The 13,083-nt window shown below is 42.4% G+C and overlaps 2 protein-coding genes across 3 annotated transcripts; both read left to right on the top strand.

Annotated features, from left to right (window-relative positions):
• The first annotated feature begins 869 nt into the window (after positions 1 to 869).
• Positions 870 to 8,096, top strand: LOC117260463 (uncharacterized). Of its 2 annotated transcripts, XM_033632407.2 has the most exons (5): positions 870 to 1,091; positions 1,781 to 2,190; positions 2,479 to 2,606; positions 3,654 to 3,714; positions 5,588 to 8,096. In XM_033632407.2, exons 2-5 carry the CDS (start codon positions 1,875 to 1,877, stop codon positions 6,877 to 6,879), a joined length of 1,797 nt encoding a protein of 598 aa, XP_033488298.2. In that variant the 5' UTR covers positions 870 to 1,091; positions 1,781 to 1,874; the 3' UTR covers positions 6,880 to 8,096. The 2 variants fall into 2 exon arrangements, with proteins under 2 accessions (XP_033488298.2, XP_033488299.1); XM_033632408.2 differs by lacking the exon at positions 3,654 to 3,714 and having other exon boundaries at positions 5,588 to 5,795.
• A 193-nt stretch (positions 8,097 to 8,289) lies between these two features.
• LOC117260646 (uncharacterized) lies at positions 8,290 to 11,717 on the top strand. The gene is made up of 4 exons (XM_033632655.2): positions 8,290 to 9,271; positions 9,499 to 9,617; positions 9,763 to 9,880; positions 10,028 to 11,717. The coding sequence occupies exons 1-4, from the start codon at positions 8,851 to 8,853 to the stop codon at positions 11,020 to 11,022; spliced, it is 1,653 nt and encodes a 550-aa protein (XP_033488546.1). The 5' UTR covers positions 8,290 to 8,850; the 3' UTR covers positions 11,023 to 11,717.
• Positions 11,718 to 13,083: the final 1,366 nt, after the last annotated feature.

Raw genomic sequence — 13,083 nt, 5'->3', positions numbered from 1 at the left:
TTACATCAAGTTAGCCCAAATGACATGTCCATTGTGATGTGTCCACTTTGTCCCAGGTAATAATTTAGGGTATTTGGAATAATAAACAAGCTCCATGTCCATCAATTCACTGACACCATCGCAAAGTAGTAGTCTAACATTTGTTCTACGAAAGAAATCAAATGATATAAATACATTTATCCTCCCTCACTTGAGGTAATTGACCACATGGGTTTATTTGGTGTAACATATTCCAGCTGTCAAGGCAGGACACACGTTACTGTAACAAACAGTGAAATATTCAAAATTAAATACAAAGTTGGTAATATTCGACTGCATTTTGTTTTCATATGGGCTTACTTATAGCGTTTGACAACAAATTCCCACTGGAAGACTATAAAAACGTACTTAAAGTACCAAATTAATATTTTATACCGACGACTTCATGCGTCGTCTCGTTTCGTACCAGATTGGTTGCTATAGTAACCGCCTGACGCAGCATACAGGCACAGAGCAAATGCGCTTACGAAAATCTATCTTGAAAACCTGTATTCGTACATTTTTAATTGTTGCTAAATATTGATCGAAACAATAAATACGCGCGCGGTAACTAATGGTAACAACAACGTTAATGACGTCCTACTGATGTAACCTCTCCCTCGCGCTTGCAATTTTAATTCCTAGGATGGCGAAGGCATGAGCCTCCCTGCTCGCCCTCTGATTGGCTAGTGTTTGTTTCCTTCATTGATTTGATTGGTTAATTTCAGGCACGAAGAGTGAGATTGGTTTGGATTGAGTGAAGACTGTCAGTTAGGCCAATCAGAGGCAGAGTACGGCAGAGTAGGGCGGGTCTTGCCTTTGCCATCCTAGGAAGAATATCTCTTCACCGTCCGCCGCGCCTCCCTGGGGAATGGGAAGATGGCGTATGGACATCTTACCTTGTGAATGCTACACGTTGACTAACTAACAAGAACCAAATCAAGCCGGTTGCGCATTTAGATGTCGGATGTGAATGAGCCTGATTACTGTTTATGCAGCAACGTTAAAGTTTTAAGGTCCAGACGAAGTTAATCATCGTGGACAAAGTACCGGACTTCACCTTGTGTCCAGCGGTAAGTATTTCGCATAGTATGGCGGCCAGTTGCCCGCCATGTGTAGCTACTTAACATAAATGTTTAGCTTGTGGCGTAATTCAAAGTTTTTGTCTTTTCAACGCTAATGCGTGTTTAAAATAACGTCATATGGGCGTTGTAGGAACCGAACATGTCGCCTGCTGTTGTTTCGTCGAAAGCGGAATGCATGTAACGTTAACGTTACGCAGACGTTAGTCATAAATAACAGCTAACTTAACTGCAATGTTAAGACGTTAGGTGACAGGAATAATTGATGTATAATAATCTGGGTGTCATTGAAGTGAGCCAGCTTTACCTCATATTGTCGTAGGTTTTGCTGACTGCACGTTATACATGTTACAATGGCGTTAAATCGTGATCTTCCACTAGCATGGGACTGTTTATATCCAAACACAGTCTTATGTGTTGTGGCTGATGGATTACTCACTACGTGTGTCCTCTGCTGGTCAACACATTACGATACACAGTCATATTGCTTGAAACAATACCACCTCTACCTGGATACTGCTCGCTTAAATACCATAAGCCAGTTTGGTGGATTGATGGCAAGGGGGAGCACCCGTCATCGAGATGACAAGGGTTTAGAGCCCCTAGTCAGCAAACGCACATCCTGATAAAGTGACCACAGTTAAAGAATACATAACCTGATCTTTCATGTCTTTGTTTAGGGGGTGAAGTCATAGCAGGAAGTGAAAGGACCAGTACATACACAAGACTTTCCCAACCTCAACATCTGTAAGCTGCTGCCAGCCATCTTCAAAGATGTCTGACCATCTGATGAGAGGGTTCAGGGCCCAGCTGACCACGAGCATGGACTCAATCCTGAGGAGAGCCGTGTTTGAAATAATGATGATCTTTGAGAACACCCTACATGACCACAAAATGGAGATGGCACAGAAAGGACAAGAAATTGCTCAACTTAAGATAAAGTTACAGGCAGCAGAGATCAAGCTGACAGAATGTGAGCATGGAGGGGACACAGAAGCGAAGATGGATAAAACTCAGGTGATTGAAACTCAAAGAGAGCCGGTGGATGCACCTGGACAAACTCCTGATGTTCCTGAGATTGATTTTGAAGGTATTGTGTTGAAGTGAGGTTAATAACTTGATAAAATATGCTGCTTTCTACGATTAAAGATGTTATGTTATGCGTGACATGGAGAGCTACCAGTACAGAAAGACAGGCATTAAATACAGCATAAAGTACAGTAACCAATTTCAGTCACAAGTTCATATGAGGTTAACAAAGAGGAAGCTTTTTTAACTGTGCATGTAAATTTCTTTCTAAAGCATTCACTCAAATGAAACACAGTATTACAGGGCTCATCGTGACCATGTTTGTGTCTCTGTGTACGGGTTTATATAGTTCCTGATGACTGGTGCGCCCCCCTGGGCTGTGAGACCACAAACAAGCCAGAATCCAACCAGTGTCCCAGCGTAAGACTGCGCAAGCTGTCCATTCCTCTGTGGCCCATTCCAGATGTCAAGAAGGAGGTGTGTAGCTGAAAGGGGAATATGGATTGTGGTGGTACAACAGTGAAGCATTGTGACCTGAACAACCTGATAATTTGTTTTGTTTGGAGAGGCAGGCTAAACAGTTTTCAGCACACACTGTTGCTGTGTTGCTGTTCAGTGATGTTAATCACTTGCCCGTTCTGGTTACGTTATTTATCAATGAACTAAGTTAGCATTTGCCCTTTGTTTAGGTAACGTTAGATGCTGTATCTCTGTTGAGTTGGCCTACAGTAGTATGGAGCATAAATACTAGTAAGCCGCAATCCTCCTGGAGGTTTAAAAGAAACAGACAGGAATCTGCAATGTTTGTGAGAGACAGCAAATGTTCCAGCCTCTCAAGCTATTTACTAGGCAAACAACAATATGGAAATTTCATGTCATAACTGTCCTGTCCATAACTGATAGGACATACATCTTTTTTAGTCAACATCCTTTTTAATGAAAAACAAGCTATCTTAAAAACCAAGGCTTCTCAACTATTTGAAAAAGCATCATATTTTCCAATATGAATTATTCTTTTGCATTTTTTGAGGTTGGTGCATTTGCAGCCTGTTTTTGCAGAGTCCCTTTTATTGTTGCTTGCCCAGCAGTCTCTTTGGGTGCTGCTGGGCATGGTATTCATGATTATGCCAGTAGTGAAAATTCACCACAATTAACTTATTGTGGGTGTTTTTTATTGTGTTCAGTGATAAAATTGTATACCATCCCATCCCTAATATGCACTAGGGGACAGATATATTGGATATATCGAGCCTTTCAGGCTAGATTGTATTTTCCTCAGCTGTGCTGTACATAAAAGAGTTGCCACACCCACTTTTTTTAGAAGCTGTCAAAATGATTGAAAGTCATAACAAACATAAACAAAGTTCATGCCAAATCACTTTGTAACTTGTATTTGAAAACTGCTACATAAATCAAGTTATTATTAATTGCTGTTTATGCAGACACAGCTCTGTGTGTACCTTTTTTCTTCGCACTTTGCATTGTCGATTACTGAAGATATAACCAATAACATCTGTATTTTAGGTGGTTAACTATCACATTAAATCCCGCCAGCAAGCAAAGGGGCTCAGGAGGTCCAGGAGATGTGAGTTTCATTCATTCATTATCTTGCGCTCTAAATGATTTTTATAATTGTCAGAATGGGGATTGTAAATGCCTTTTACATCCAGGTTTCTATTCACTCATTTACATATTTGCATTCACAGATAGCTACTTATGATTTTCAAGGCTCCCCTTGTAAATAAGAATACTGTTTTTGTCAACTTGTGAGATAAAATCTAAAGCTAAATTAACTGTAATCCAAAATATAAAGGGTAGGTTCACCAAAATTACACAGAATGTCTCAAACTTACCTATTGTGGTTGTTTATCCATGCACATTGTTTTGGTTTTAGCATGTCCCTCTTTGAGATTACTGCCTCCACCCATAATGATTCAGAATTGAGTTTGTAGTGCTCACCGCAGTGAAAATTGAGTTTAAAATCTTTAGCAGCATCATTTCTTTCCAGATACCAATGCCCCCATTACTCTGGATAATCCACAGAACACACTGAAAGAGTTTTTGTAGAAACTATCTCCTCACTAGAAATTTGTTTTAGTCAGAACTTCTCAGTGTGGTCTTTGGATTATCCAGAGTACTCAGATACTTGCTTTTTACCAGTATCTGGAGTGGCAGACATTGTGTGTACCTGGAGGATTATAAAGTAAATGCAGTAGAGGTCAGGCTTGCTGACACCACATTATTTTCCTCAAGAACTTATTATATTGTGAAGGCTTAGATTATGGAATGTCAAATGGCAATAAGCTCTCTTAGTTTCACTTCCTGAGTTAACACCGCCACTATTCATTTCCTTAATAACATCTTGCAGAAGCTCAGCGCACATTTGTGAAGAAGTGTAAAATGAATGCTCAGAGGGAATGCAGGATACGTGGGTTAGCCATCATGCTCAAGTTATTTTAAAGTTCCCACTGTGACACTGAGTCTAAAGTTAAATGTTCTCTTTCAATGCAGTGAGCTTTACAAGTGGTGACAGAAAGCCCTGGGATGTGCATGGCCTCAATGAAAACAAAACTGTCACCATGGGTAGGCAGAAATCTGAAGGAAAAAAACACCCTCCTCCTGCAGCTCTCCCTTCTGTCATTTGCCCCTCCCTCCAGACAGCTAGGGGCATATGCACACTCTTCATATAGTAACTTAGTGTTTCCTATACATTGATTTATTTAATCCTATTTTTTGGAGAGCTGCGTGCAGCTCATTCACTCAACCCCTCCTTGCTCCGTGCTCTTTCTGTTTATCAGACCACAAATGAGACGAGAATTGGCTTGCTAGCCACCCCACGGTCTCTTTGCATCGCTCCTTGTGAAGGCAGCAGCTTGGGAGACAGATCTTTGGTTAGCAGCTGTAGTAGATCCATTTAGCCAGTGCAGACTCCCCAGGGCGGGGTATCATAGCAGGCTGCTGGCCAGTGGAAGCATCGGGTCTAACCTGTGTAATGGCAGCCACGGAAAGTTTGCTGATCCAGCAGGAGTCTGGGATGTCCAGTCCCCCGGAGCTGGGGTTTGCACTGGCTGGAATGGGGTTGCTACAGCTGCTGAATGTGGGTCGGTCTCTAGAGCTGCTGTTTGCTCTCCTCCCAGCAAGTGTGTCTGTAGTGGCACAGCGCAGGAGGACACAACATGATTTGAGGCTCACACAATCGTTAGTTAAATGAACTTGAGGCAGCAGCCGTGAGCGTTTAGCTTAAGTTAGCAGAAGGCTAAGTGATTGACAACATTTTCAAGTCTAGTTTTCTCTCAGACCACTTGAATTACAATATGCTCAAAATTTATGATGGGATTTTTGCCCAGACTAAAATGTCTGCCCAAGCTTTACATCTGTTTGTTTCTTAATAGACCGTTTTGTTATATTTACAGTTCAACAGTTCAATGTTTTAATTTTACTATGTTTTTCTTTCACAGGTTCCTCATTAAACAAGAAGCACAAACAGACTGAGGACAGAACCTTACCAGTGCATGACCAAGGAATTCCCCGTCGACCAATGAGAAATGACATAAACAAATTGCTCCGTGACATCAAGAAGGAATATATTGACCTAACAGGCAGCACTGGTCTGAGAAGACTTAGAAATTCAACAGGAAGGGAAAAGGAGCAAGAAAATACAACAAAGACCAAAAGAGAGGAAAGAAAACTTGCAGCAACTGAGTCTACAGAAAATGAGACAGTGAAAAATGTCAGTGTAAAGAAGTACACCTGCAAATTTTGCAAAAAGGTATTTGATACAGAGTTTGGCCGAAGTGTGCATGTACGATCACACAAGAGGTGCCGCGGTTGCAAAAAAGGCTTCCCTTTTCCAAGTGCTCTTAGGTTGCACAAAACAACTTGCCAAAAACTCAAGAAACTGTTAGAGGCTGAGGTCACTAATCCTCCAAAACCTGACTCCAGTGAAGAAAAACCAGCTGCACCCAGCAAGGAACAGGCGATCGTTAAAGGGAGCGCACCTTCCACCAGCAACCACAGTGAATCATCTATCCAGAAAGATGAGTCCACCAAAAAGCACCTTTGTGTACACTGCAACAAGACGTTTGATAAACCTTGGGCGCTGCAACAGCACATTCGTGTTCACACTGGTGAGAGGTCGTTCCCTTGCGGTATATGCCCAAAGAAATTCCGCGTCAAGCAGTCACGCAAAAAGCACATATTGACTGTGCACAAAAACCAAACAAAGTCCTGTGAGACTAATGAAAACCTTGAGTGGACCAAGCCTTTGGAGGATACTGAAGAAATCCAAGAGGATATGATGCCTCCAAGGAAAGACAAGAGTCCAGCAATCAAACATAACGGTGTTAAGAAAGATGGCGTTCCAGACATAAAGCCAAGATCAGAATGGCAGACAATGGGCACACGCTGCTCTGAGGGTTTCTTGTGCTCATTCTGTCATAAAGTCATGAAAAACAAATGCCGGTTGATTGAACACTTCCGCATCCACACAGGAGAGAAGCCCATGGCATGTGACAGCTGTCCCGCAACGTTTCGTTTTCGTGGACAACTAAGCATGCACAAGAAAAGGTGTCATACAGCTGTACTTAACAACCAGTGTGCCAAGTGTCAGAAGCAATTCTCCTCACTACTGAGGTACAACGGGCATGTGTCTAAATGTCACAGAGACAAGCCTAAATTCTGCAAGGTTTGTGGGAAATGTTTCTACACTAAAGGACGCCTCAGAAACCATATGGAGCAGGTGCATCCATGAGCCAGTGCACACTTTGCATCTCCTGTCTGTGGACATTGAAACTCTGGATGTTGTCATTTATGCTCTTACGGATTGTTGGCAGGGTTGTCCTGCATTTTACATGTTTAGCTTCTGTTGTTTTTTTATTTCTGAGATGTAAAAACAAGATAATTATATAAACCACATCAGTATTCTCCATCTCTGTTCAATATGAAAACAGTACCGTAAAACCAGTAATTAAAAATTTGGTGTCGTTCAATTATCACATTTTGATTTCATTCTGATGTAAGAGCCCAGATGTGAAACATCAGTGTCTCTGTCTGTGTATACAGAGGTCCAGTGTACTACCAAGTACCCTTTTTTACTGTCATCATTTATTAAGTTTTTGGCAAAACAGATCGAAATATTGTGAATATTTTCTCTAATGGTGTGAAAAAGACTTTCTACAGGGATGGCTAACAGATCAAAGCTCTCAGAGTACATGTTATTTTATACTGAGATAGTGAATTCTTTCAGGAAGTCAAATTTAAGAAACATTTTTTGAAAATGTATGTTTTTGGCTAATTCAGTGAAAACCTGACAAATTCAGGCCATATGAATGCAGTAATGCCTTAAAGCAGACCTGTTCTTTTATGTATTGGCCATAGTACTCTAATACACACTGCAAGAAACAAGATCTCTACCTGTTGAGTTGGACATATCAAATCCACCAACCCTGTTTTTGTGTTTACTGAAGGTAAATGTTCAGTTATCTGTATTTGTCTACTGTTTGCTTTAAGCACAGATTGTGCTGTTTGGTATAAAGTCTACAATTTTTTGCAGAATTTGAAACTGCAGTGTTCAAATAATATTTCACATCACCCCAGTGTGCGTTAATGATGTTCATGGCTGTTGAGTTAGACTTTTGGACTATTTGTTTGACAAAACGTTATTGGATTTATTCTGGATTTTTTTCCTGTTACTTTACCGATATCTGAAAATATTACACTGGGCAGGACTTTTTTTATTCAAATTTATGTTGTTATTTTGTCCTGAAACAAGCCAGGGCAAAAGTGAACATAGTTTATGTTGTCAGCTTTTCCAAAGTTTGTCCTATTTTGTATTGGTTGTATTCATTGATCCACAGGGACATGAAGGAATGTATTGTCTAACAAGCCCATCATTCTTGATTTTCTTTAATAAGTGTTGCTAGACTTAGATACTGTCAACATTTCCCCAATAAATTCCATATCTTTTAACATGTCTTGCATATTTTTTAGAGTAATATAAATGAGAGTTTTTCTTCAATTCAAGTAAAGTACATTTTACATGGATGAACCTGAAGCACCATCTCGTCATTGATCTGAATGTCTTTATTATGGATCTGCTTTGATTTGTTACAGTCTGCAGTACCTGAGCCCTTCAGCTGTCTTATCGCGAGATTTGCAACAATTCTCATATTACAGTTATCAACCTGCGAGCTGGACGACGAGTCGCCACATCTTTGAATGTGACTTAACGTTAAGTGTTTTCATGGATTTAATGTTAGTCAGGGAAGATATTTGGAGACCGACTGTAAGGGGACATTGTCGGCTTGTGTCTTTGGTCGTGTCCGTTCCATGTAGACAGTTAGCTTGGGGGCTAGCTAAGACGGGCTAGCACTGTCTACGCTCCGTTGGCTCCCTTGTTTACAGGTTAGCTTATGCTAATGTTAGCTAACATGTTGCACTACAACGCTGGCTGTTTATAACTTGTTTTATTATCGCAAGCTAGAAGTTTATTATGTTCTTATACGATGCTAGTTGGCTCTCGGGCTTTCGCAGTGCTTGTCACCATCACTGTCAGTAGCGTTAGCTCAAGATAAAGTCTTGACACCGGAGTCTTATTGACATATCGAAAAACGTAGCACAGCAGGCAACGTCATTTAATCACAAGGAGACCGCGCTATTAAAGCAATTTGCTGCGATATATGTCTCTTATAAATGGCGTAGCTGCTTAGCATGGCAGCATCTCATGGCAGTTAATAGATGTCAGGGCAGAGGAGTGTACAGTGGTAACCACATCGTCCCTCAGCTGTCTCTGGAGGCCAACTACAGTATAAAACAGCGGTGTCAATCAATCCTTGACGTTAAAACATCATCACTGAAACAAAGGACAATGGAGTCTGTGAGGAGTGCTTTCCACGCTCAGCTGGCCACCGTCATGGACTCTCTGCTGGCAGCTGCTGTGTGCGAGATCGCCAAGATCTTCGAGAGCAGCCTGTGTGAGCAGCAGGCGGAGCTAGCGCAGAAAACAGAGGAGATCTCCATCCTCCGTGGCAAGCTGGAGAAAGTGGAGAGGAGGCAGAAGGCGAAGGGTGGAGGAGGCGAGGATGGGGAGATGTCATCAGGGGACAGAGAGGGAGGCTTGAGGCAGCAGACCCTGACAGGATCAGGTAATACAGCCCACTTGGTATTACAACAACTCACTTTGGTCAGGAAAAAAAAGTAAAAGTGGACATGCACTATGTTCAGTCTGGCATAATATTGTATCCACATCTGCTTATCCCTCGCATGATTGCCTGGGGATCACCCCCATTTTGTATTAAGAGTCTTAGCCATCACTTTTACCACTGAACCTGCACCAGAGGCATCACTGATCACCTACACTTCTCTTGCACAGGCCTGAATATGGGAAAGGATGTGTCTTCTCATTCAGACCCAGTAGAAGGACTCAGCCAGAGCGTCGGCGGGCTGAAAGAAGAGGTCACAGGCCAGGATGGAGCATCAGTAAAACACGAGGTCAGACCTTGTCCTCTCTGATTCAAAAGTTGACTGTCCAAAAAAAGAACTGAAGTAATGAAGCTTTTATGATTTCTAAACAGCCAGCAAAAAATGACATTTGGCTTTTCTGCATTTCAAAGACCTGTTTACTTGTTCTCCACAGCGTGCTGGATCACGACCTACCCTGGGGTCAGTCGCTGTCCAAGTCCCTGAGGGAAGTGTTGCTGCTGCGGACCAGAGGCAGATAGATACTCTGTCTGCCACACAAGCCAAGGCCAAATGTAAGTAGTCACTATATTCTTCTCCCACTATGTAGCCTTTCTGATGCCAGAGCAAAATGAACTTGAATTCGTTTGAGTGTTAGTATATTTTATTTAAGGTGGTTACAAGTGCATCAATTGTCTTTTTCCCCCTTAAATTCTCCACAGTGTCTCATTGGGATCAGGGCAGTCGCAGTGCAGACCACAGATCCCTCCAGGATCAAGCCCCCACCCCTTTTCTCTCCATCTCTCAGAGCGGACGTTGCTCCCCCAGGCCTGACCCAAGCCTAGCTCAACCAGGTGAGTGGTTACCGGGGCTGGATGCTACCCGAGGTGGGGTGTCCGGTCTGGAGAACCTACAGGCAGATGGCACCAGCTGCTCTGGTCCAGCCAGCAGCAGCACTGGCACAGACGCGCCTTGCTTCCGACCGGGTTTTGGCTCTGATGAGACCAGCAATGAAGATGATGATAGCTCTTTCCCTTTCCTGGACCAGGAGCCTGAGAACCACAACTCCAATCAGAACTCGGTGCAGGGCCAAGGCGTGGGTCAGAGGGCATCTCGGCAGGTTCAGCCCCAAGCCTCCTCTGGTGAATCACCATGGAGACCCAGAGACGACAGGAGTGGGAGAGGCCCTATCAATCACACACGGCGGGTCGCAACTTTTGGCAACAGAGACCCTCTCCGACCGCAGTCCAATTCACAGTCGCTCACGCTAAGACACACAAACACTCTCAGCCACCCCCCAGCTTCTGGCGGAGGGAATGGACGACCTTACACCTGCCCATATTGCACCAAGTGTTTTACCTACCCCTCCCACCAGCGCAGACACCTTTTACGCCACACAGGAGTCAGACTGCATCCCTGTCAGTTCTGTGACAAGAGCTTCCTCACTCCTTCTGAGCTTACTGTGCACACTCGCACACACACAGGGGAACGGCCTTTTGGCTGCGCTCAGTGTGGAAAACGTTTTGCCCGCAGCGGGAACTTGAGAGCCCACCAGCGGGACGTTCACATGGGGAAGAGGCCCTTTGCTTGCACAGAATGTGGGAAGAGATTTGCTCACAGGGGGAACCTGAGGGTGCACAATCACAGAGTTCACCAAGGTGATCCCTACTACATGGATGATCAGCAGGAGCCGGACATAGGCCCTAATCCCATTTGAAAAGATTTTAAAAAATAATGGCTCTGCACTTTAATTTTGTTCGCAAAATAAACTTTAGGAACTTCGGGATAGCCTGTTGTGTCCCACCTAAACTTATTACCGAACAGTTAAAACAGTTTCAAAGTATTTAAGGTTTTTGTTTTGTTTGTTTTTTCACATTTGATGTGGGTTAACCATAAGATTGATCACCATCACATTTTATCATATGTAATTAATGATGTACATTGTCAAAGTACATTTTGTGTGTCTTAATTTTATTTTTAATTATGATTCAGTGTCAGAATTATGGGTCGCACTAAAAGGGAGAGCTTTGTATTAAACTATTGTGAATGACTGAATAAAAAATATTGGCTATTGTTAAGAAAGCAACTTTTCTCCAGAATGACACTATCTTCAGAGATCTGAGCATCTCTTCATTATTTGAAGCGAAAGAACTACAAAATAATGTTTTTTATAAAGCCAGTAAAGGAAGTTTAGTCTGTATTAGATGTAGACATGTGGCATGCGGAGGTAGGATAGCACGTCTCTTCCTCAAAAGTGCTTATGTACTGCCTATCTCTTCAAACTTTGATTTTGACTGTTGTAAAATGGAAACGTGTTATCGCAACAAGTACATAACTGTGTTGTTAAAGAAGACTTGTGCTTTAATTTTCCATCCTGTTTTTGCAAAGTGGAATTAAATTATATCCTCAAGTATAAAGTATTTGTTCTCCTCAGCCTCAAGCATTTATGCATTGTTCAGTACAGTCTGATATTGTTGCACCACTCTTTGCCGGACACCAGGGGGCAGTGTCCACATGCAAAAGATTCATAGGACTAGCTTTGGACATCATCATCACATAGATTTTTGATAAAAGTGTTGCTGTCAGCATGTTTAACTATGTGCCCTATATTTGCAGATCTTTTTCCCTGATGTATGCACTTGTGTCATCATGTCATCTCTCTCATGGTCATGCAAGCATGTGCTTAAAAGGCAAAATCAAAACGTGAGTATTGGAGTCCTTTGGTTTCATTGTGTTAACCTGCACAAAACCGAATTTCTTTTCCACAGTTTGGCTTGTACATAAGGATGTGTAAAAGCATGAGCAGTATAGCAAACACCCTTTAACAGCCACAAGACATTTTAAGCTCAGTTCAATTGTTTTATTTCATAAAATAAGACTTACATGCTCTCATTTATGTGGAGTCGTCAGTTCCTGCAATGGTTCCTTCTCTCCAAATCGGCCCTTAAAACATTTCTTCCCAATATGATTTTACTTTGAAGGCATACTATGGAAGAGTTGTTGCTTACTGTTTGCAAACATCTAGTATATTTGCGCTTTTTGGCAGCTTCTTGAATGTGTGCTGCTTACAGTCTTGCACCTGGGCTCTACTTTATTTATAAAGTCCTGACCTCACCTACAAGGTGTGTCCAAGAATGTCCATGTACAGATAGAGGGAAGGGGTTCGGCAGATAAATATACCACCACACACCTGTACTGGGTCATAAGTGATGCTGATGATTCAGGGGGATTGCTTCTGTATGAGTCTGCACATTGTTTTTTAGAAAAATCCTGCAAGTAATGGGAGACAGAATCCACTGTCTTTGCTGTAAGTGAAAAAATTACAAAGTTCAGCTGAGGCTTTTGTGAAGCTTCAACAGCCCGTGTTTAATAATGTGGGTATCCACCAGACTAGAATGGCTCTAGCATTAAATTTCATCTCAGTGTCACTGTCCCTTCACTGCAGCTCAGCAAGGAAACACAACACAAAGACAGATTTTTGTACTAATCAGAATGTAACTGGAAAATACCCACTCACTTTGATTGACTGCTGAAGCCTCATGTAAGCTTCAGCTGTATTTCTACACAGAAGGAAGGCTGTGTGTTTTTTTTTTTTCCAGTGCCCACTCACTCACACAAAGGCCTACATAAAAACGCAGCGAGCACGTGGGATGTGTGGAGGTTGATGAGACATTTGTCCCTGTCTCTCACTCACTCTCCCTTTCACACACGCTCTCGACTGCTGAGCGAGGCTTGGCCGAGCTGTATTCCCCAGGCTGCTGAGTCCTTGCTTTGCTCA

This window comes from Epinephelus lanceolatus, chromosome 7 (genome assembly GCF_041903045.1).
Source record: "Epinephelus lanceolatus isolate andai-2023 chromosome 7, ASM4190304v1, whole genome shotgun sequence".
NCBI lineage: Eukaryota > Metazoa > Chordata > Actinopteri > Perciformes > Serranidae > Epinephelus > Epinephelus lanceolatus.
The sequence above is the reverse complement of the archived record's forward strand: the minus strand, read 5'-3'. Positions and strand labels throughout refer to the sequence as shown.